Source organism: Perissodus microlepis, chromosome 20 (genome assembly GCF_051167445.1).
Source record: "Perissodus microlepis isolate ML-2025 ecotype Zambia chromosome 20, ASM5116744v1, whole genome shotgun sequence".
Lineage (NCBI taxonomy): Eukaryota > Metazoa > Chordata > Actinopteri > Cichliformes > Cichlidae > Perissodus > Perissodus microlepis.
In genome coordinates, this window is record NC_140480.1 from 5,723,479 (window position 1) to 5,748,504 (window position 25,026).

The 25,026-nt window shown below is 41.1% G+C and overlaps 1 protein-coding gene across 3 annotated transcripts in view; it reads right to left on the reverse strand.

Moving 5' to 3' along the window:
- phactr3a (phosphatase and actin regulator 3a) overlaps positions 1–25,026 on the reverse strand; it is a 33,154-nt gene that overhangs the window by 763 nt on the left and 7,365 nt on the right. Inside the window, exons 2-11 of one of the 3 annotated variants that reach the window (XM_084918279.1) lie at positions 11,724–11,885; positions 10,051–10,218; positions 9,019–9,234; positions 6,602–6,830; positions 6,105–6,355; positions 5,289–5,442; positions 1,245–1,300; positions 987–1,048; positions 744–884; positions 343–419 (exon numbers count right to left, since the gene is read on the reverse strand). In XM_084918279.1, coding sequence (XP_084774405.1) covers positions 343–419; positions 744–884; positions 987–1,048; positions 1,245–1,300; positions 5,289–5,442; positions 6,105–6,355; positions 6,602–6,830; positions 9,019–9,234; positions 10,051–10,218; positions 11,724–11,885 — 1,516 coding nt within the window. Of the gene's footprint in view, positions 1–342; positions 420–743; positions 885–986; positions 1,049–1,244; positions 1,301–5,288; positions 5,443–6,104; positions 6,356–6,601; positions 6,831–9,018; positions 9,235–10,050; positions 10,219–11,723; positions 11,889–25,026 lie in introns of all 3 variants that reach the window. The other 2 variants (XM_084918278.1, XM_084918277.1) reach the window with 2 other exon arrangements.

The window sequence follows — 25,026 nt, forward strand, 5'->3', positions numbered from 1 at the left end:
GGCTCTATTTTTAGCACAGCCGTTTACAGTGCTGAGAAGCCAGGCACGTACACTCCTACCCTCCCTCTAGGTCACTGTTACAACTCACGAGGTCTTGTGCTTTTAAACATGATTAAGCCGAGGACACGGTGGCCTTTCATCATGCTTTGCTACCTGGTAGTGAGAACTCTCTGGAGGACAACCTCCCCCTCCCCATTATAGCACTCCCATCTATCTTTAGCTCCTGCATGCACCTCTGTATGCTCAAGGAGAGCTAAATTTAGACTGCTGCAGCTTAGAATAGAGCATCAACCCATGCATGCATGTTCTTCCAAACACAGGCAGGCGTTTCCAAATGCTGACCTCGTTAGATGTTTGCTTGAGGCATGCACTTCCATCTCGGTGCTCTTAAACTCGTTCAGCTCTTTCCGGATTGCAGCCTGTTGGGAAGAGGAAAAAAACTGCATCAGTGCATCAAGCAGCAAAGCAACAACAGGAAGAAGGAAATATATATATTTGTGTATAAAATCAGGCTAAAAAGTTTAAAGAGGACAGGGGATTTTGTGAGATAAGCTGATAACAGCAACTTCCAATGCTGGATAGCCTGAGTAATAGGTCAATGGGGAATTTGGGAAAAGATGTTGGGTATTTGTTTAATCCGACTGACTTAAATAGTGAAATTGATTTTGGTGATAAGTCCTGAGTGAGTGGTGGCAATAAGACATAGAGATCAACTTGATGTGACTGCACTATCCAATACATACCTTGTCTGCTGCTGACAGACGAGTCCAGGGCTTGTCTGCTCTCCTGTCGTAGTCCTGAGCTTTAGCTACCTCCACATAGTCACTGAAGCGGATGAGGATCTTTCTGTCCCGCAGTTCATCTACCGTGGGCCGCTGGTTGAGCTGGAAGAGACAAGAAGGTGCCAAACATTTGTCACCGTCTGTTGTTTACGTTGAAGTAACCAGAGCATCAGAACAGTGTATTTAATAGAAACGGAGTCTCACCTTTCTGTTTAGCCGCTGTTTGATCTCCCTCCTCTCCTCCTGTTCTGTCTGGTCGTTTCTCTCTAAGAAAGTAAAAACAGCTCCTTTAAAAATTCATAATTCAATTTTTTTTAAAAATGAAGAAAAAAGTGTACTCATGCGTTGTTTACTGCGCTGATTAGTGCACGCGCTTGATGTATTAAATACGGCATGCCTCTCTGTGAGATACTTCGCTGTGAGTGAAATATTCGGGAGTAGTTTTGCGGTGTTTGAACTCACGTTTCAAAATGTTCCGACTCTCCAGCTCCTCCACATTCGGTCTCTGGCTCAGCCTCCTGCGGAGAAACACCAAAACCACGTTTTGAACCATCGTATCTTCAGATAACCTGTCCGGTCCTCTTTAAACGGGCTGCAGCTTCTTCGCTGTGCGCGTTCTCGAGAGGAATCCCCTATGTTTCCATCTCGCATCCAAACCGCGGCTGTGAGACTTCAGCGGAGGCGCTCCCCACATCTGGAACAATCAGCGAAGCTAATTCTCCTTTTTTGTTGTTGTTATTATTATTTTGAGAAGTCTGCTAATTATTTCTCGGGTGCTGTGTGCTGCATCTCAGATGCGGTAGTATCTGCTGCACAACGCCGCAGCAGTGAAGGCTCTCCTCTCTACTACTCGCTACACGCGCTTTTCAACTGGGTCGTGATGAGCTGCTGGCGCGCGACTCCCCCCAGTCTCCCTGGTTACTGCATGCCGAATTAATGGAGGCGGGGCATAGCGGGCTCCCGCTAAAGGCATCCCCAGCCTCCTCCTGATGTGCGCTGGACCACTGCCACAGTTATCTCTCACCCTCTTTGTTGCACCAGTTGAATTCAGTTTTTCCTATTTTGTTTTTGTTTTTTAAATGAGGAAATATTGTTATAAGAAACAGAATTTACTTTGTGATATAATACAATCTCTCAGTGGTGGTGCTCAAATGACTGAATTTAGGCTCCCACATGCTGACCCATCACCATCAAAGAGCCCAAAAGGTCTTCAAAGTTCAATATCTTTTGCTGCTGCTGACATTTATTATTTATACAAAGGGCTCAGCTTCAGACAGCGTGCGGCACACATCACAGTGCACCTCTACAGGTGGAAAGGACAGAGAGGGTAGAGCACAGCAGGGCTCTCTTTATCCCTTTGACCAAACCAATATTTGGACTCTTTATAGTTCTTGTTCTGTAACGGATCAAAGTTAAGTCACATAGAACGAGCTGAATGAGGTTTTGTGTTTATCGCTGGGTAGACGGGCACATAGCAGCCAATTAAATTGTTGTATTCTAAAAGTCTGTTAATACAATAGAAAACCACATCTGTGAGAGAGCTGTTTTCACCATCCATGCACAAACTATGCAGGTCTCTGTTGCACTGTGTAATGAGCATTAAGCGCAAACTCATTTTCTTTACATGCCTTTTAATTAAGGGACACAAAACTGGCAGAAAAAAAAGATAGCGGAAAAATCTGGTGTGTGATTTTTTTTTTTCAGATGCTCTCAAATGCTGTGTTTTTACTCAACGCTGCATAGGATAATGAGTACATCCAAGCAACAAGTCTTTGTTAATTAACATGTGTGACCAGACACGGCACGTGGAGTTGCATGAGGAATTATTCAATAGCTTGGCTCCCTTGGTGAGGTCTCCTCTGAGACGTGTGATTAGAAATGGAACAAAAAGCAGAAGGGTGTCTACAATGATTACAGCATTTTGTTCCATCAGAATATGAGGATCCCATCGTTATAAACATACACATGCACACATATGTATTTATTAAGCCTTACTTCATTTTTTTAATGTAAATTTGTGTGAATGCCAATATCTTAAAACCTCATTGGGGGGAAACAGCCCAACGTGCTGCTTTTCTTTGCCTCATGACTCTTCGATAAACAAAGACAAAGTGTTCCCACAGCTCAGAGGATATTACATTTTAAACACATGGAACAGGAATATCGCTTCCAATGCCCTAGTGGGCACAATATTATTGACCTGGTCGCCTTGTTGCTTAGCAACGGTACTTGGTATCCTTAAGACAATACAGTCTTCCTGCACAAATTCTCTCTTCTGCCTAGTAACACAGGGGAGGGGATTTCACTACTCCAGAAAGAGCCCTATGCGCTTTATGCAGAAGCTGTGGCTATTTTTAGAAACAGCCCCTTAATTATATATTTTTTGGTCTTTGTGGGTGAGTTGAATAAATAACACATTACTGTCAAGATTGGATGCTATTTTGGTGGGCAAATGAGATTTCCTTGTGAGATGTATGAATCACGAAAGCTACATTACCCCTCTGCTCTCAAGTGAGGAGATTTTATATTTTGGGGAACCCTGAATATCCACGGATGAGGCAACACTCTGACTCATAACTGTAACGCTGCATCACCCACCGCTTTCTGAACGAGAAGAAGTAAGATGTTTAAAAGGGATCCCCCAGAATACTGCAATGACGCATAAACGCCCATCGGTTTAGGGATCTCCGTTAGACACTTGAGTTGAGATGTTCGCAGAAAAATGAGTTAAAATAGAAAACCAAACTATGCCTGCCGGGGGAGGAATACAAAAAAAATCAAAACAATAGAAACGCCCATGTGTGGTTGATGGAGGCGCTCGATCTTTTGTTTCAGCTGCCAACTGCAACAAGGAGACGAAATTGGCCATTCCAAGCTTCCTTCATGTTTCAAGTACAGTAGCAAACCCCCCACCCCCTCCTGCTATTATTTCTGCTGCTATAACTCCCCGACATTTATGGAGACGAGGGAGCGCATGGGGAGATGCATTATTGAACAGTGTCAGGAGCTAAGATTGGAAACAGCACAGTATGATTGCAGCACAAGTGCCAGGTGGTGCGATTCTAAAGATAGAAAGGTCATCTATCACTGACAGGATGGATGATCATTCAGCATGAGTACAGAGAGGTAGATTTTTTTTCTCTGCCGCTTAACTCATATGAATTGTATTGAACCCAGATCATTCTACAAACCTGGGCAGTGCAGAGGTTCACCCAAATAAGACTGCTTTGGGTATCCCCACTGATGCTCCTTTGATTTATGGCTGTCTAAATTCTTTACAAAATGAAATCAAGAAGGAGTAGTTCAGCAAAAGCCAGTGCTCTGTATATAAGTCTTTATGTAACAACTGCTGTGCTACAAGTGGAACTTCTCCGTCTTGAAATATAGACCCTGAAGCGCTTATGTAAGCTACAGCCATGCTCCATCCTCACCTTTGCGTAGAGTGTTTTTGCTCGAGAATGCTTTAAACCTGTTTTCCTCTCCCCTAAATAATAATATATTTTCCTCCAGTAAATCTAAGAAAATGAGGAGGCGGGAGTATTATTAGTTCTCCCGCAGACAGACTGTAGATCTTGTTCTTTAGAAAGTGTGGGTGGCACTCTGCGCTTGGCTGGGAGTTATTGCACAGTGGGTTATGCAACACTGTCCCGTGCCCCTGTTTGATACGCCTGTGTTAAAGAGCCCCAGTCTTGTGACACGAGACCTCCGCTGTTAGTCTTTGAACATCAAGTTTCTCACTTGCATTAGAAAAGAAAAGAAAGAAAAAAAAAACAGTTGTTCTATTAATGTCCTGGCAGCGCTTTTGTACAGAGACATTTCCTGGAAGCACTGTCTATCTGTACCCGTTGTATTCCAGAAAGCTGAAGAGTGGCAAGTTTTTAAAGGCATCTAAGAATTTCTGGTACATGAGATTTTTTTATTCTGCGGAATAAATTAAATTGTTTTATTCAGTTTGGCCTTGTTTGAATAGATGTACTATTACCACAATGGGTAACTTCTAAGTTTAAAACTAAGAACATAACAAAACATTCCAAAACTAAGAACTGACCTTTAGTAAGAAAAAAAAAGAACTACACATAAGCAATCTGAGCAGATTGTGCAAGATAAATCAAGTCTGTGCAAAAGACTCGGATAATCCAGTTAGAGCCAATGTTTATCTCACACCTCCACCAACTCTTAGCTGTTGTGTAACCCAGGCAATTAAGAATATACGTTTACCCTGGAAAGACACTGCCCAGATGTTTTTTGGGCTTACAGTGCATTACATTACATACATAATTTGTTACATAATGAATTACATGGAGACTGCACGACACTAATACGGAACCATGGCTTTAAAAACCCCCAGCAAAGTTTTTGTTACTGAGTTAAAAGATATCATCACAAGGCAACATACATAACCTAAACTGCTTTTTATAAAATGACCAAGGTTTTGTTGCAGGTATTATAACAAATTAATCACTAATACTCCACAGACAGCAGTCAAAAGAATATTTCATAGCTTACTTGGCGAGTTTCATCTCAATCTGCTGGCGAATTTCCTGGCGCTCCTGATCACTCCTTGCTGGGAAGATATTCCTGTCCTCCAGCTCCTGCTTGCTGGGCCTGTTTCGTAGTTTGAAAGCCAGCAACTCCTTCCTTAGCCTGCGAGGAAGTGTGCCTACAACCACGCATGCAAGCATTAAAACACAGAGCGCTGTCACTTATTTTTAAACTTTGGAGAACTTTGTAAGGGATTTCTTCCTATTCATATCCTAACAATGGCTGCCAATGGCTACTTTATCTCATCCAAACCTCCACACTAACAGATAATTGTTTACAGTGGCGTTTGGAAATATTTGGGCAGAAACTTGTTGGGTGTTTTGCTGTGTAGTATAAGACAGTGGATTACACATGGTAAAGTTCATACTTGAAAATGAAGTGTTCAGGTCTTTCTTATCACCAATAACCAAGCCCTCATGACTCCTTATCATGCACAACATGTGAATAAGAACAAGTGGAACAGGACAGTGTGGATTAGAAAAAAATGAGAAATGAATTCAAACTTGTGCACCTAATTCTTGTTTTTAAAGTGATTAAAGATGTATACTGTACAATCACTCCACTCTAGAAAAGAACAATTAAATGAAATCATTAAAAGCTTGAAATGAGCAGAACATTTGTGCCCATAATGAGTGTAAGCTTACTCAAAAATCCTAAAATTGATGCAAATGCAAGACTTTCATCCCGTTGAGTGTAAATGTTTCATTTGTAAAACAAGTACACCCTGTTCAAAACCAGAATGTGCAAACTCTGCATGCACTTTTACATTGGCCAACCCACCAGAGATAACAGACTCGTTCCAGCCGTCCAAGTCGGTGGGGAGGCCTGAGGTGTTGGAGAAGCACTGGTCCAGCCGCACATTCTCCTTGTTCTCCTCTGCCTCCTTCTTGGGCCAGTCAGACCCTCCAAACCCCACACAACTTCCCCCCAGAGACGATGTGTGTTGGTTGTCCGAGCTGCAGGAGCGAGAGAGCCGTCCGTCGGAGCACCACATCCGTGGGGGTGAGCCCTGCTCACACCCATCGTGGACACTGAGGAACATGGTGCGGATGTGGACAGTGGATTTAAAAGCAACATTTTATTTGAGGAAATTATAGGCCATTATAATTTACAAAATACTATCACAGTATATTAGACGTAGACTATATTACGATGAAGTCATAAATTGACGTAGTAGAATAGTGATAAACCAACAAAAGAGCTCTGTAGCAATCCAGTGGCAATGGTAAAAGGCAAAATCACATGTAAACAGCTGTATGGGTTCACTTCAGACTCACCTCTCCTGTCTGTTCTTAGAAGCGAAAGCTCTTTGCAGTTCCTCCATTATGCAGCTAGGGGGCATGGGAGGGTGTATCATATTGCCTAGATGTGGGGACCCTGAGGGGTTGGCCAGAGGCCCTCTTAGTGGCAGGGTCATTGAGGCCAGACTTTCTGTGGCCCTGGGTAGAGGCTCCTTGGGGAGGTAGGAGTTGGGCAGATGAATAGGGAGTGATAGAGGACCTGAATCTGACAAATGAAGATGAGCAGGTTAATTAATGTCTTCTTATCTATCTTTAGCATATTATTTTATTTCTCTATTATTTGTTTATTTCTTGACATCTGCTAAATATGACAAGAGAATGGCGTGTGTGAAGGAAATGAGGTTTTTGCAAGGATTTCGTGCAAAGAAATAAGATTGATATTTGTGCTCTGCAGTTTTTATTGAACCACACAGTGATGTGAAAAAGAAAGTACACTCTCTTTCAGTGCTAAGGTTTAATTTATAGGACATAATAAAAAATTCATATGGTCCTTAGCAGGCAGGTATAGTGTGTTATTATTCATTTACCAAAAGCTGCACAATACATGCATAAATCCAGAAGCAGTGTGTGAAAAACACTTTTACTGATTAATATAAGTAGCAGCTAGGTTTTGCTAGTCACATGCATTTGATTAACTGACCATCAGTAAATGTGAGCACCTCTCTTGTATGGAATTATATTTTATGACAAAAGTATAAGTTTGAATTCAGTACGCCTTACTACTTAATTTAAAGAGCTAGGACTATTACTTTTAATGCAGTATTTTATAACTGCGGTACTGGTACTTTTACTTAAGGAAAGGAAACAGTTCCTCCACCACTGAGTGGTGATGATGGTGGAGGAAACACTGTCAAGCACATCTTCCAAAAATAGTCCATTGGTGTTTAATTGCATTGCACTGTGTTGACTGTAAAGGGTACATTCACATCACATTTACACTTATTAAAAATAAATGTCTTTGCTTGTTATCTTGCTTCAATTGTATTTACCAGCATACAGTTCAGATAGAGATATGCTTTATACAGCTCTTACAGTGCTGCAAAAAAGTATTTGCACCCTTTCTTATTTTCATAATTTTCTGGATATTTGTTGCACTTGAATGTTTCAGATCACCAAACAATTTTTATATTTTAATATTAGACAAATATAACTTAAGTAAATACTAAAAATATGAGCCATACCCTGACCTGCTGAATCGAGAAATCACTTAAATAGAACATGTCTGACAAAGTGAGGTTGGCTAAAAGACTTCAAAAAGCAACCCATCATGCTGTGATCTGGAAACAGATGAGAAAGTCATTGACATCCATCAGACTGAAAAGGGTTACAATGTCATTTCTAAGGCTTTGGGATTCCACTGAGAGGCATGATCCACAAATGGAGAAAACCTGGAACAGTGGAGAACCTTCCCAGGAGTGACTAGCCTACCAAAATTACTTCAAAAGCCCATCGACAACTTATGCAGAAGGTCACAAAACAACCCACAACAACATCTGAAGACCTGCAGGCCTCACTTGCCTCAGTTAATGTCAGTATTCATGATTCAACAATAAGAAAATAGGCAAAACTGGCAGAAGTGTGCTGAGGAGAAAACCAGTGCTGCCCAAAAAGAACACAAAGGCTCGTCTCACATTTGCTGAAAACATCTCGATGATCCCCCAGGACTTTTGGGAAAATATTCTCTGGACTGATGAGACAAAAGCTGAACTTTTTGAATTATTTTTTCAGTAAAATCTGGTGTGAACCTATGACAGCATTTCATAAAAAGAACATCATAACAGCATTCAAACATGGTGGTGGTAGAGTGATGGTCTGGGGCGGCTTTGCTGCTTCAGGACCTGGATGACTTGTTCTAATGGATGGAACCATGAACTCTGTTCTGTACAGGAAATCCTGAAGGAGAATATCCAGCCATCGGTTCATGCCCTGAGGCTAAAACACTTTGGGCTATGCAGCAGGACAATGACCTGAAACACACCAGTGTACCTCTGGATGGCTCAAAAAACACTGACCTAGTCAAAGTCCAGATTTAAATCAGATTGAGATGCTTTGGCATGACCTTAAACAAGCCACTCAAAAACCCTCCAACGTGGCTAAATGCTCCACTCCACCGTGAGAGACTAGTAGTTGTCACAAATGCTCGATTGCTGCAGTTCTTGCAACAAAGGTTGTTTAGGGGGCAATTACTTTTTCACACAGGCTGGATCGCCTTTCTCCCTTAATAAATTAAATTATCCTTTAAAAACTGCATTTTGTATTTGCTCAGGGTATATTAGTCTAATATTAAAATGTATTTGATCATCTAAAACAAATTCTGAAATCAAGAAGAGAGTAAATATGTTTTCACGCCACTACATGTGGATGAAAATGACAGTTATTTACTCAGCACTCACCATCTCCAGTACTCAGCTGGGGCAAAAGTTTTGGAGGTACTTGTGGTGGGGAAGTTCCTGGAGGAATCTCTTCCTCTGATCTCTCTTCCATCTGTTCTCCCATGTCTTGCAGTCCCTCAGGTAAATCCCCTGCAGGGTGCACCTCCTCATTTCCCTCCTCCTCCTGTAGTCGCACATTTTCCTCCACCCGTTCACAGTCTTGGAAAGGGGCGGCTACTGAAGAACATTAAAGAAGGAGGAAAAAAGGCATTTATTCAAAGAGTCTCAATCAAAGAGTTTCACAGCACATAATCAATAAAATGTCATTTTGATTGATTCCAAAAGCTGGAAACAGCTCGTTTATGGACTTTTGTTACAGAGTGATCATACTTAATATGTGTGGAGAAACCATGCAAACTCTCATTTACTTTGGCTAAATACAAAGTAAATGAAAATTCCTCAGTTTCAGCCTGATTTAAAAACTTGACACTTAAAATCTGCCAAAGCCTCTCTTTAAAAAATTAACAAAATGTACTTATTTGCTGCACCAGTTCCAAACACATCCAAGCATTCACAAATTCCCTAGTTTTGTAATTATTCCAGCCCTGTGTAGGCTGAGCACGAAGATTAAAATCCCTTTGCCTTTGCTGCCCTCCACTGGTACAAAGTGCCGAAAACGGGTTCATAAACAAGCATCTCAGTTTCATTTGAGAAAGCCAGCACAGTGGATTACACTTGCATTGCAAAATGTTTACATCCAACTCAAGGCTTTCCTTATGATATCTTGCAATACATAAACTAATAATTAAATTCTAAAGTCAACATACATTTGTGAGCTTTTGCGAGAAAGTAACAAAATAAAGTTCGTTTTTCCCTCCAGACAGCATTTTATCAAATTGCAGCAACATTATACCATATTGATCTTTTGATGCTGGGTTAAAGACATCCAGCCACGTCCACTTCACAAATCCATTTCCCCCTCATCTGTTGCTTTTGCAGTTCCATAATATCCATTGATTAGTTTACATTGAGTACAGCAGGAGATTGTCCTACCTGAAGGGGGATGCTCCTCCTCAGGACCAAGGTATTCCACACTGCTTACTGTGAGGTTTGGATTCAATGGTCCCCCAAATCCTCCAAGTAAGACCGCACCATCGGAGCAGCAGCCTTGGGTGGGGGAGTTTGGGTCGTGGCATAGAAGGCCACTCGATAATGCTACATCTGTGAATGGAGAATGAAACTGAATGTAGTTCATTTGTTGGTGAGAATAGTTCACCCATAAGAATACACACACGTGATATAAAGCTAGATAGAATTCGTTTTTAAGTTCTTCCAAATTAGCTTTGAATTTATAGAATAACCAATCAGATTGCAGCTCTTAACTGGACATGGTGTCCAGATAAGAACAGTTAGAGAGCAGTTATCAGCAGGATGGGCTGAAAAACACTGCTGCACACCTCTGATGTGACCAACTGTGATTTCCCTAAATGACATTCACTCTTTCCGTCACCTTCATTCAACATCAGTCTCCATTACAGCAAGGCCATCACATTTAGTCTTGTCTTCAGCAAATATTATGCTGCTTTTAAAAGTAGACACACAAGGTGACTCGGGATAAATCAATATTAAGGTCCGTATACTTTGAGTGGATCCTAACATTATGATCGCATCTAAAAAAAAAAAGAAAAAGAAAAAGAAAAAAAGAATACAAAAATAAACATTAAATGCATTTTTGCAGCAGCAGCAATCTGATATCGTAGCCATTACATTTTAGCCTCAAAATTTGAAGATGGTTGTCATGCAGCTATTAATTTGCCCTATACAGATTTTGCTCACTCTGCTTATATTTTAAAACAAAATACAATGTTTATAATTAACTTTTTTTAAGGAAAAGGAAAAAGAAGTTTAAAATTGTTAAATAAAATTAAAAGTGGGTATCAATTTTTTTTAAATTTAGAAATAATAAATCAAAATATAATAAATATTAAATATTGTTTAATAAATGAAATTTTATACATTTTGTATTTAGCTTTTGGGATTGGTGTAAGACCGGGATGTCTACATGACTGTAAGTGATTTGCTTTCATAAAGTGTTTATAATTGTAATGTCTGCCCTGAACTTTTAACTGGCCGCTGAAAAATTCTTGTCTGTATTATTAAAAAGAGACTTGAACAAATATTGAGAGTAATAAAAACTAAACTAAAATGAATGATTTTAAAAGATAGAAACTATAACTCTACTAACAAATCAATATATTCAATTATGAAAAAGTTTAAAATCCTTTCTCTTGTACAGCAGGCAAAATATTCCAGCCAGATGGCTACAAGTCTTTGGGGACTCTGGTAATATGTTTTCTAATAACAACATCTGATGTTTACCACTGTGACTAACTGAAATGTAAAAGTAAAAAATGGGATGTAAAAAACAGGAGATTATTGATGTGAAACACTGAAACATAGTTTAAAACATTCAACTTTGATATGTGATGCAATGCAAGAGAAAATATTCTAATTGACATTATGCCACACCTACAGCTTTGCTCTTATAACAATCATCTGATTCAGTGAGAGTAAGATTAAAAGACATGTATCAGGTCTTTCCTTAGTATAAACCATGTTGTGCTTCTCATCTATGTGGCTTAAATAAAAAAAAAAAAAATGATACATTTTTTGCAGGTTTCACCGTGTACGAAACCTGGAAATACAAACACATGTTCTCATCTTACCTGTGGAACTCTGCTTGAGCTTCTCGTTTTTCTTTTTCCTCCACTTCCAGGGCTTGAAGATGCGCCCCAGGGTGGCCAGCTTGCTGTTACGTCGGATTGGCGGTGTGTGCACCCCAGTCACCAAGCAACCTGTCCTCAGCACCCTCTGCTGGTCCACCACATCTACTGCATGATGACAGAGGGTGGAGAGGTTTTACAGTAGGCGAAATGAGTTGAGGACGGAGTGGGTGGGGATTTGAAGGTGAATGAAACAGAAAAAAGAAGGCAAAGAAAAGTCAAAGGGGAAGAGGGGTGGAGGTGAGAAATGAAACAGAGAGAGAGAGGGAAAGAGGGGAGCAAGGGCCCAATTAGTATGCTCACCTTAGTGAATAAACCATGATAGAGTCCAAGTGCTGTGAACAGATTGAATTAGAAAGACTAATTTGATCAAGGCACGCTCCCTGATGGCTGCTATTTCCCTGTGAATCCCCTCCCACCCAGCTGTACGTCATGCATCAAAATAAATCTCTCTCACAGTCCAAGATATGGCAAAATATGAAAGCACAGAGACACAGACAGCCTCACAAAACTACAAAAGAAGCATTTCCCCAAAGACCAACAGGTGTGCCAGTTTTGCTCTTTTCCCAAAAACAACAATAGTATCAGATGCCTTTTAAGGCAGGGCTCATCATTTTATTGTGTCAGCATTCTTATTTCTATTACACCACTCCTGTGCTTCATGTTGATATGTCACTTGTTGTATCTCACACTGTATGTATATACCTGCAAAATGTTCCATAATGTCCAAAATACAGCTGAGATGCAGTATATTATGTTTTTTGTTACTACCCAAAATACAGGCTTCTCCTAATTTAATTACATGTAAATTTTCCATGTAATTCTATTATACAAGTACAGTGTAAAATTTTACATTTTATGAGATCTGGTCAAGTTAAATGAACTTGATTGGTGTACATTTTGGTAGCACGGTGGTGCAGTGGTTAGCACTGTTGCCTCATCTGGCCGTGGCCTTTCTGAGTTCTCTCTAAGCACTCCAGCTTCCTCATGCAGTTAGTAGGATTGGGTCAATTGGTGTTTTTCTAAATTGACCACTAGGTGTGACTGTGAGTGTGAATGGTTTCTTTCTCTCTGTGTCAGCTCTGAGTCAGATAGGCGATCTGTCCAGGGTGTACCCCGCCTCTCACCCTATGGTAGCTGGGATATGCTCCAGCACCCCTCGCAACCCTGATAAGGAGAAGATGAATGAGAATGGATGGATGGTGTACATTCAATTTATACCAAGCACATTTTCCTTAAGATCGTTTATCTGGATAAATAAACCTTTGATTTTATATATTTCAGCTGCATTTTAAAAAAATGCTTCATTTGTATTTTGTACATCTGTTTGTACATCGTCCTATAAACACATGATACTTTAATACTATGTAGACTCTTGTCTGTTTACATTGTGTCTGAGGCTGGTGAACCATGTGCTTGTGTGTTTGTGTTGCGTTCTGCAAGCAAAAAATGATACTGAATGAAAAAAACAAACAAACATCTCATTTTTAAAAGATAAAAAAAAAACAGTTTTAGAAACAAATTAAAACATATGGTAGCAATCGACACGGTCCATGACTGTAACGATTTATTTATTGTGGTAAATGAGTTGTCCCTATTGACTGTGGCGCTCTGCGCATCCTTCGTAAAGGAAGTTTGTATTTTGAATGAACGGCGGCGGCTATGACTCATGTCTGGAAAAGTGTGGGTCTACAGATTCATGTGCGCATATTGGTGCTGGCTTGCCTGCAATTTTTTACAAAGAGAGCCAAGAAAGCAGAAATATGCTATATGTGCTACGTGTTTAAGAGCTACATGCGTCATTGTGACAAAAATGAAGCAATATCTGCCTTCGCAATGCCGGGAGCGTTGTTCAAACAATCAGCTGAGGAGGAGGCAAGGATTTGTGATAAAGGAGGTTTGGGGGCAAGAGGGGGGATTTGGAGAGTGGCTCAGGGTGTGATGTGGAGTACAGTGATGGAGGAGGGTGGATACAGCTGACTCTGTTTCAAGCCTCTTTTTTTTGCAGCCCTTGCTTCTTTCTTGAAGCACATGGGTAGGGAGAAGAAAGTGAAAAGCAGGCAGTGGTTGGGGGAAGGAAATTAGAAGAGGAGAGGCAAAATAAGGAGAATAAGAAGCAAGAGAAGACCAATAAAAAAGAAAAAGAAGAGAAGGAGGTTAGAAAAACAGTAAAAGAACAAATTTAAAAACTGAACACTGACAGAACAGGGGTCGTAAAAAGGCAATGGTGAGGGACATATGAAAGAAGCAAATTTCTAGTTTGGCATCTTGTCCCTAAAAGTTCCTGGAAACAGGTCAGTTGACCATCCATCTCGGCATATCATCATCACCACTGTCACACATGCAGCGTTGCAAATGTGGTGCCGCACGCAAAATCCAGGTCAAGCTGGAAGGAAACGCACCCAGTCGCTCAGAGAGAGAGAAAAAAAAAGCTTAAGAGAAGGAGAGGGGGAGTAGGAGGGGTATGTCTGTGTTAGGGGGAGAGTGTGTGTGTGTTTGAGGAGAGAGAAGAGAAGGGGAGAGGAGGTGGGGTCAGGCCCACTGCTGTTGCTATGGCGACCACATCCAGATGCTGCCGCAGCAGTGGGTGCCGGGTGGACGGGGGAGGAGCGAGTCAGGCCGAAGCAGAGGAGAGGAGGAGAGAGAAGAGGGGAGAGGAGCCCCCTATACAGACACCGCCACATCTAAAGCCAGTGGCGGCACCCAGTGCATTGTGGGTAGATGGTGAAGCCACATGGAGGATGAGATGTGTCTGCATTTTGAAAGAGGGAAGGAGATGGAGGGGAGGAGGAGAGAGGGGTGGTGGGGGGTGGGGATTCCAGGGAGAAGAAGAGGCGAAAAGAAGAGATGGGAGGGGGGAGAGGGGGGTCTGTTGCTATACGGAAGAGCTTGCAGTAGAACCCGGCCTCGTCCAATCACAGAGCAGCTATTTATAATGCATATCAAGTAACTGTTCATTTTTCATAGAGGGGGTGGTTATTCAGGGAAAATGACAGGAGTCTGGCGAAAGCGCGAGAATTAGGTGAAAACACATGCGTGCACGTTGAGATTTCCTTTATCCGCTGAATGGGGATGCATCGAAATGTGTGTCAGATAAGCATGAATGGACGACATGCACCGTGTGGGGATGATGCGCGATTTTAATTACTATGCTAATGTAAATAGGATTTATTAAATCCATGTGTCATGCTCATGCAGGGGACCAGTCAGTCGTTTGCTGTGCGCCTGCCTGCAACTTCAACGCGAGGCTGCACACAGTGTAATTCCAATCATGTGCCGGCATCTCATAAACCTCCTGACCTTAGGAGTACAGGTAAATATAACCTACAAATGGTAGACTCTAAACAGCATCAGTGAAGTCTGAACTCAGAAATGATTTAGGAGTGGGAAAAGGAAGGCAATATGATAATGTCACTTGGAAAGGAAACTAAAAAACAGCGCTTTAGTGTGCCACTGGGGACTACACCCCACTTAACCAGTTTGTCAGCACATTCTGGAGCAAAAGATATCACCCACCCACCCATACACACACACACACACACACACACACACACACACACACACACACACACACACACACACATCTCTATGTGTACACACACATAGAGTCCCTAGTTGAGAAGAACCAATTATTTTAAAATAGAAAGTAAAAAATTAAAGTGCAACTATAAATAAATCCCAAACATTTAATGTTATGCTCTCACACTGATAACCACGAAGCAAAAGAGCATCAGTGAGCAATAAATACAACTCTGAAGCTTTTTGTGAGCTATTGAATGAAACTGATTCATTCTGGGTAGTAAGATAATATCAATGACATAGTTTCGGCAGTGAAGTTACATGAGGCAAAGCCTTGCTTTGCTAAATACACCCGATCTGCTCACTCAGTGACACCGACACAAATCAAAATAGAAGTGCACTGCACAATTAAGGCAACAGTAACTAAGAATCAAACTGTGCCAATAATAGTTTGTGTTATTTCACTGCGTTACAGCTAAGACTGCTTATTTTACAGGCAGGTGTTTAAACCTGGAATGCCAATGCTGAAAAGGCCTTGAAGTGAGGGAGAAAATACGGTTTGTCCATCATGTTACAATTTTAAGTTACAACTCAAACAGCAAAATGTGTGTGTCTGATATTTGGGCCACAATGTTGGTCCAGACTACATCAGAATCAGAATTTTTTACCATGTATCCATCAGAAGATAGATACACTGTGCTCATAACTGGATATACGTGGTCAGCAACAATAACCAGGTCAGATGTGACATTTAAATGATGCCCATTTTTGACCCAAAGTATGTCAAGATAATATCCCCGAACCCATTACACAACCACCACTAGCCTGAACCATTCATACAAGAAAGATAGATCCATGCTTTCATGTTGCTGACAGTAAATGCTGACACTACCATCTGAATGTTGCAGCAGAACTCGAGGCTCTTCAGACCAGGCAACAAAAGGTATCCGGTAAGGTCTTCTGCTGCTGTAACATATCTGCAGCAGATGTGCCAAGGGTTCACTGCGTTGTGCATTCAGGGATGCTGTTCTGCATACCTTGGTTGTAAGTGGTTATTTTTGTTATATTTGCCTTCCTATAACCTCAAAGCAGTCTAGTCATTCTCCTTTGACCTCCAACATCAACAAGAAATTTTCACCCCGAGAACTGCTGCTCACTAGAATTTTTTTTCCTCTGTAAATCCCAGACATGGTTGTGCATGAAAATCCCAGTAGATCAGCAGCTTCTGAAACACTCAGACTAACCTGACTAGAACCAACAACATTCAAAGTCGCTTAAATCAAGTTTCTTCCCCATTTCTGATTCTCAATTATAACTTAAACAGGTTGTCTTGACCATGTCTACATGCATAAATGCTCCTGCCATGTGATTGGCTGTTTAAATACTTGCACTAATGAGAAGCTAAACACGTGTGCTTAAAAAAGTGTCCTTTGAGTGTACAATACAATGACTAAAGGCCCAATACCTGACCCACCAAATGCTATTTTAATTAGAAAAACTTGATAGTCTGCATTTTAGTATGTTGGCATGTTTATGATTGAAACATTATGACTCTCATTAGTACCCTGCTCAAAATACTGTGAACATCTCAGAACCAAATCTTTAGCATTGGTTGTCACCACACAACTATAATATATGTGAGCTTCACTGGCCTTATCACATACATCAAACCTCCCCCTTGGTGTCTATCATCCCTGCAGACCATACAGAGTCTCATTGTGAACGGACAGTGTGCCCTTGAATGGAGCACCTCCTTACCACGCCAGCTAACCTCATCACTTTACCCCCCTGGCTTTACAACTGTGCTGCCATCTGTTTGTAGCCCCTCTGCCTCAGGGGCCCGGCCACAGTCAGGGCACACAGCTATCATCTCGCAGGGAGAAAGTGAGGAGCAGAAGGGCTGAAGCAACATACAATGACCAGAGTGTGAATGAGAGGGAAAGGCTGAGACCAAGAATGGCAGCGGTCAGCTATACTTAAAGAGGAAAAAAGGAAAGAATTATGAACATGTCCAGAAGATGACTCTATTCATGCTTCCCCAGGCATGCCACAGACAGATTAAAGCCTTATTTCTTAGCTCTCTTTATTCTAAGAAACATATTTTGCGTCTACATTGACCCCTGACTCAAAGGAAATGGCACAATGTGCAGATTTACAACATTAGTATCCTCCTGATTGACCTACAGCAGTACTAAATAATACATTTAGAAATGATCAAAACAGCATTCTTGTTTTGCCGATAGCTTCAACAGTGAGCACATTTTGCACCCCGACCACCACTAAGGACACAGAGGTCATGTCTTTGTTATCTTCTTTCCATGTTTGCCCTTTTTCATTTTTCATACAATACACTTCATTAGACATGACAGAGTCATCATTTCCGTAATGAAAGCCATATCTAAGAAGCAGCATTCTCATTTTTACCAACTAATAAATTATTAGCATGTTTATGCTCTACTGATTGATCCATTTTAACCCTGATAAATAAGTTCAGTTTAATTAGATAAAAGCGTCAGTCTGACGCGTATGTGGTGTACTGTAACTTGTTTGGGAATATAACTTGTGTCTGGGGAAACGGGGTATCGTGGTGCAAGGCTGCAAAGGTCAAGTCTCTAGATCATCAAAGCAATTATAGCCAAAGTGTGAAACACCAGCGTGTGGGCATCAAGCGAGCGAAATGATGTCAGTGAGTCCAGGAGCCAATAGAAAATGCCCGAAGCCCTTCTTTATTACCATATGTTAGAGCTGAGAATGGGGACTGGTGGGTGGCTTTGCTTGTAAGCCGTTGCTGCATCATCAACAAGGAACTAAGAGTTTAGTTTATTTTCACTTTCTGATGAAAGGCTGCTCCTCTGTTTTCACTGTTTCTACTTCCATCTGTTTAGATTTACACGAGCGCTATCAGTCGCACAGATGTTAGACCGGGCACAAACGTACTGGCATTTTGGTGCTGATTGCTGTAAGGTTCCCTGTCACGTCTGATTACCAGTGAGTATATGCTAATATCTGTGTGACATTATATTATAAAAAAAACCCTTTAAATAAAGGTGCATTCCCTCAGTGTTAGGACTACTAAGCATAAACTGTCATAGATCGTCTTTTCATTGTCCCACAGGAACCTTTGTCAAGTGTGAAAACAAAGACTCCTAGTGACATCATCAGGGTTATGTGGGTTCCGCTTGGAGCCTCAAAAGCGATGTGTGTCAGTGATGCCTAGTTCATTTTAACAGTATCTGAGACTGCTGTGTAGCTGAGCATTTCCAATAAAATCAGTGTACACAGGGCTGAAAACTTTACTAAAATATTGTATCACTATAACACACCTTTGAAACTGTGTCCCATGTTCTGAGAACACAAGCAAATGACACAACATACACTGACAATCATCAAGCTTGAACATATTTGTTGTCACTGAGGAGTAAAGTTAGAGAGAATGTAGAAACTGCAACCCAAAAAAACAAACCAGGCTATCTTTGACTGTGAAAACCTCCATGTATCTATCGCATCCACCCAGTGGGCTGAAAATGTCCCTGCTAAAAGTGTGTTTCCTGTTGCCCACACAACAGGGGGAGCCTCAGAAAATTTCATGCCAACCTTCACTCCAGAGAACTACCAAATAAAGGAAGAGAACCCATCCAGGCATGCTTCACATTCATATTTAAGTTTTGGGCCACGTTCCCTATACCGATCCCATGAAACGTCACTTCAGAAAGCTGAAGTGACGTGTTCAGAAAGCTTCCCTCCAATCACGTAATGGAAGTCTTGGTTCACCCTTTGCACCTTGGGCTGCTCCTTCAGTCTACCACATTAATCTAACAAACTGGGAGATTCATATTGACTCCTTTAGCTCCTTTTATATCGTCATAAGTGCTGCTTGGAAAAGACTTTCCTCTTCACAGGGTGATTATTTAATTATAAAATTAAACTTCCCCTTCCTGCTGAATGCCTCAAATTCTCAGGCAGCCTTGTGTTTAGAAAGACTCGTGTTTAAAAAGATCACAGTTTCAGTACAGAGTGCGTCTCTCAAGTGCTTTACGCAAACTTGAACAATAACTTGAGTAATCGCTTACTCAATGATGTAACACTTTTCGCCACAAAAGTTTTTGCGCAGGTGTGTCAGAGGAGGTGCAGTTAGTTAGCAACTCAAGCAGCAGACACAGGCGGGTGAACTTTATTGCCATTATTTCCACAGATTTGGGCTCTGTTCATGAAAATGTAATACAAAGCATGTCGAGTGTGTCATTGAGATGGAGAAGGAGAGCCCAAAGTTTTTCTGTCTGCACTTGCTGTTAGCCCGTCTCCGCTGGGCTCTCATTGCTCTGCTGGGAGGAGAGCACAAGCATGAAAGACAATGGGAGGTGCACAGAGGAACAGCACAATTCACCACTGTTAGCACTGTAATTTCCAAACACGTCCCACAGCAAGGATACACCTCGCATTCGGATCCCCTCGTGTGTGTGTGTGGGATGGTTTGGGCTTAAATGGAAAGCAGAACAGGGAACCACAGTATACAATAGTGTGCCCAAAGCAGCAACTTTTCAAGGGAAGCACCGAATTAAACATAGAACACTTCCTACCATGTTATTGATGGGAAAGCAGGTTTACATCCCATGTCCTGGACTTCATAAAGGGTTTTGCAGGCAAAGGATCAACAGTAGAAAAACAGCACTTTTTTGTGATGACAGATTGTGCAGACACGAGTCAATGCGCTAACTGTCCTGTAGCCCCATTTGCCATGGACATATGGACTACTTAAACAGGCCAGACATTAAATGCATGTTCACATTTTTCATTATTCCAAGAAATAGCCATGTCAACAATCATCTCATGCATGTTATGGAAAACTATTCAAGGGCACAAGATTCAATAAATGCATTGCCTTTTGGTTGTGAAGAGAGAGATGAGGGTATGAAATATGCACATTAAAATAATAATTAAACAGCAACCCTATAACCTTAGCAGATTAAACCTCTACTCCTTTCTTGGTTTTTGAGAAGATTTCATGGGTTGTTTTGTTTTGCAGGCTCACCATATAGAAAGATAGTTTCTAAATTTCCTATGATATAATACAAGAAGAAAAAAGCAGCATGGTTGTAGCAAAAAGTAATCAAATCTGCAGTACAGTCTGGTCAGAGAGTTGTATGGGACTGGCAGCATAGGAAAACTGTCAACAAAAGATTTTGTCCAGTTACTGAAACACATTCATTAGTGTGATCACACAAGCTTCACAGCAGTTGCTCTGTGCCACAGGGACGCTGTGGTGGTGTAAAAAAGGCATTACTGTATCTGGTAGCTAAAAAGGTGTGGGCTCAATGACGAATCTGTGTTTATTAAGAAATTGCTAGAAGCCACTCAGTTATCAATAACAGTCAAGTCACCGTACTGGGCTGGCCACAGTTCTAATAGTAGTTTTAATGGGATTGGAGTTGAGCTTTTGGCTTGCAAACTGTAGATGTATCCGATGATTACATTAAGCGGAATTTGTGCCTCAAACTGCACAATGTGCTTTCCTCATTAATGTGTCGCTGCAAAAAGTATATATATAAAATTTTAAAAAGAGGAAAGAAAGAAAAACTGGTAAAAAAAACAAAACATGCTGGGCTTCTTTCCCAGCAGATCAAGGGCTCAGTTGAGTCAAAGCATTTGAGATCCAGGACAGACTTATCAGCACACAGAACACGGCTCTGCTCAGTTCAGCAACCTGCCGCAATGCAAAGACTGTCTCTGTCCGTGGTGCTGAAACTCACCCTGGTGTAATACATCAGAGTCAAGTTTGAGACCTCTCGCCATTTGTCTTTTTGCATCATACCGTTTGACAGTTTGAATTCTTAGTCTGAAAATTAGTCACCGCTATCCCGTCAAAATCACTAACACTGTAACAAAAGTAGAAAGCCTTGTTTTCAGCCGTCACTCAACAAATGATTTCCATTTTTTTTCTTATTTAATCAGTTGTTCGCCAGAATAAACGCCTGCCAGTTGACTAACCGATTAAACCTTTCTGCGTCATAGATGGAAATGACAGTTTTGCGAGAATCATCAGTCAGTAATGACAACAATTATGATCACGCATAAGCGCTAAACTATAAACTGCTCATGCTGCTTTGGGCTGCTGATATTTTCATTCATGATGACGATTGGCAAGGAAATGTGTAACCATGGGCTTTGGAAATTTCTAGAAGGTAGACGTTTAAGGCGTGACGTCTACTGTCACTATCAACTAGATTACATGTCATCGTAGTTACGTCTACATTTAGATGGCTTCCCAATGCGAGGGTGCAGACCTGAGCGGTGTCTGAAGTAGTTAATTTATACACTCCAAAAAGTTGTCACAGTACGGAATACGGATTTTGACTGCGTGACGAGTGTCACTTATATATACGGCTTTGCTCAAAGTCACAGGGTGCAGTTTCTGAACTTCAAACCTTTTCAAAATAACCAAAACTTGAATTTACCTCAATCCCTGACAGATAACCTCAGTATAAATAAATGTGTGAAACTTTTTGTTCACTGGAACTCAAAACAGAGTATAAATGGGATCTTCTTTAGCTTTAGCCCAATTTAAAACAAATTATAAAGACTAATCATTGACTTATGAAACTTTCATTTTGTGTTTCATCTGGTATGTTTATGTGTTTGTATTAAAGCCCATCACAGAAACGAGGTAAAGTTCAACATCGTGGTATTAAAAAGTGACAAACGGAAAAGCGAGTAACCTGTGAACCAAAGTACCAAAGTGGATAAACATACAGTCAGACTCTCTAACCTCCACTCGCTTTTTTTATACTCACTCACTGTCTGTCTGACTGACAGCACAATGAAATGCTTTAATTCATTTTCTTTTTATGACTGTATTCCTTCTAGTACAGTTATCTGATCTGGCTATGCATTTAATTTACCATCTCCTGAGTGGCCCTGGCAGAGCGTGTTCAATAATGCTGTACTGTAAGTGGCTATCAAACAGCCTCAAACCACTTTCCCTCCTCTCTGTGGTGGTTCAATGTCTGTCGCTTTGCCATAACATCATACCTCCATTGTGTTAGGTACACGAGCTTTACCTACTTTTAGTTTATCTTTGTACTTCCCTACTCCATCACATGTGCTTAGTTTCTTCCTGCTTTCTGTGCTTCTCTGTCACAGACAAGAGCTTTTTTGTGTTGTTGACGGGGCCCAGGACTCGCCTCTTCTCACTTCACTGATCTCAGACTGAGTCTGGCAAATTTGATAGGGAAGAAAGAAGCTGGGGATATGAGCAGGTGTGACGGGTGCAATGCATGACTTTATGTCTGCGTGTGTGTAAGAGAGAGAGGGGGCTCTGATGTGAATGCTGCCAATTCAGTGATGCTGAAACAAGCCAGACAAGACTTTATAGAACAGCTTTCTTTTTTGTGTCATCCAGTGTTACTTAAAAGGGACACCCTAACAATTTAATCACTCACTTCCTGACATGGCTGACAACAGTGTGAGACAGACTTTTAAAAGAACAGATCTGACTGATGAGTAGTCCAATAGATCTTCACTTTTACCCTCTATCAGGGGTGACGCATGTCCACGTTACTACTACTGATCATTCCTCAAAGCAGAGAAGTTTCAAGTTCACCACATCAATCAATTATCAATTGATGAGAAAATGTAAACATTTATAAAGCCTTAAACCCGACTCTCCTCAACTTTATATTTGCCATTGTGGGCTCTGGGAAGCAACAATGAGAATGATTTTTAGTGTTTTGTTAAATTTTATTCATTTAAAAAAAATGATTGAAAAAATAGATTAAGATCAGTGATGAGAACCATTAGCCGCAGTCCTGAAGAAAGATGAAACCTAAATTACATTTTTGATTTTCAAGCTTGATAACTGAACATACTGGCAAAGAGTTTCCAGACAAGTGACTGTAACTAGATTTAATAAATTCAGTCAAAAGCTTTTGAAGTCTTTGCAAGTTCATTTCTATGTTTGTCGAAATGAACATTTAACTAAAAGGAACCGTTCAATTAACTAAATTGGCTTAAACGTCTGAGGTAATTATCAATGAGGAAAATGATAGAGGAAAAAAAATCTGGCATATCAGCATTCTTGGTTTAACTGCATCACTTTAGGGTCTGTATAGGATCTGTGGAACGCTGTAGAGGTCTTCCAGCCAGAGCCACACAGTCACTGCCTGCAACTGGTCTCTTACAGCCTATCCATCATCTCGCTGTGGCCAGTTTGCAATTAGGATAACATCTTGGCTTTCTTTCAATAAAAGCTGCCACCTCCTCCTTTCTTTCTCTCTCCTCCATCTCCTCTCTGCCTCACTAGTTTAACCTCCTTCTCCTTTTCTCCCCAGCATTTTTTTTCCTTTTTCTGCTTTCTTGCGAAATATATTTCCACTGCTCCACAGAGTCGATGCCAAAAGGAGTTCTCTCTCTTAGATTTTTTACCCTTCACAACATAGTGCATGCAACTTCCTGAACTCAATTTAACCCCGGCTTTTAGAGGCTTAATAGCTCCATTACGTGCTGCCTTTACCCTGGGGTCTCTGACAGGTGCGCGGGGCTTTTCGACTCTTTGTTCTCAAAAGGGTGACTGTCTTTTCTAGCACACACTGTGATTTTTTTTTCTTTCCACGTCTGCACAAACCTGCTACATCTTCTGCAAATGAATGCATACATGGATTGACTTGCCAAAAAAAACACACAGGCGCACGGGTGTCAGCCGTAGCAACACATGGCCCAAACAACAGCCGCACTAACACATGGCTCAAACATTGTCAAATGCCTAATCTGCTCCCACATCCACAGGGAGCATGCATGATGTAGGACTTCTGCTGCTGTCGTCATTTAATGTGCTCCATTTTTGGGGGCAACTGGGAGACTGTAAAGGCATCTACGGAGAGCAGAGCTCAACAAAGCATCTGCATGCAACATATCTCCTTAGCTCACCACTCAGCAGTTGTGGATCCTAAATGTGACAGAATTGTTAGCACAGTGTTCATTTTGGTTCCAAATGAAGAAAGGACTTTTTTTTCCTTTTACATAAGGCTAACATGACTTTTTTGTGGCCTGATTTGGTTTGAAGGAGAAAAAGCAATGAATTTAGTTGGTATACTGTGATGACTTGGTATAAGCATGAGATCCCATCATCACCGTTTTTTAACACAAAGAGACTAAATGACTAATAGACTTCTCAGTTTTTTAAGCGGGAGTGTTGAGTGATATGATACCTAGGGATGGGAATTGAGAACCGGTTCTTGGTAGCCATTATGGACATTACTTTTATTTACACATGGACAAGATCATGATGGTAAAGTGTAAACTGCATCTAGGACAGAAACAGCTGCATTATGCTGCTAACATAACGTCAGCACTTCACAAGCACCTGCACAGACAGCATGCTAACACTAAGCTAGCCAAACAGCAAGCTAACACTAAGCTAGCCAAGAACCCAGAGTGCTGATAAAGCTCAGTAAAGGCTGAGCCCAGCCCAGCAGCCAGACCCTGAACTTTAACAGGTAACAAACTCATGTTTCAGTAGAACCACTGTGGCAATTGTTTTAAAGTGTCTTTTTGCTGGTTTTCATCTTTGCTTTTTGCTGTCAGCTTTGTGTTCTACTAAGAGAAAGATCATGTGTGTGTCCTTGTTGGGATAGGGATTTGTGTTGAGTTACTTTCTTGAGTAATGACCCCAACACTGATCACAACAAAGAGGGGAAATACCTGCGCAAATATCAGACCACACAGCATACATTAA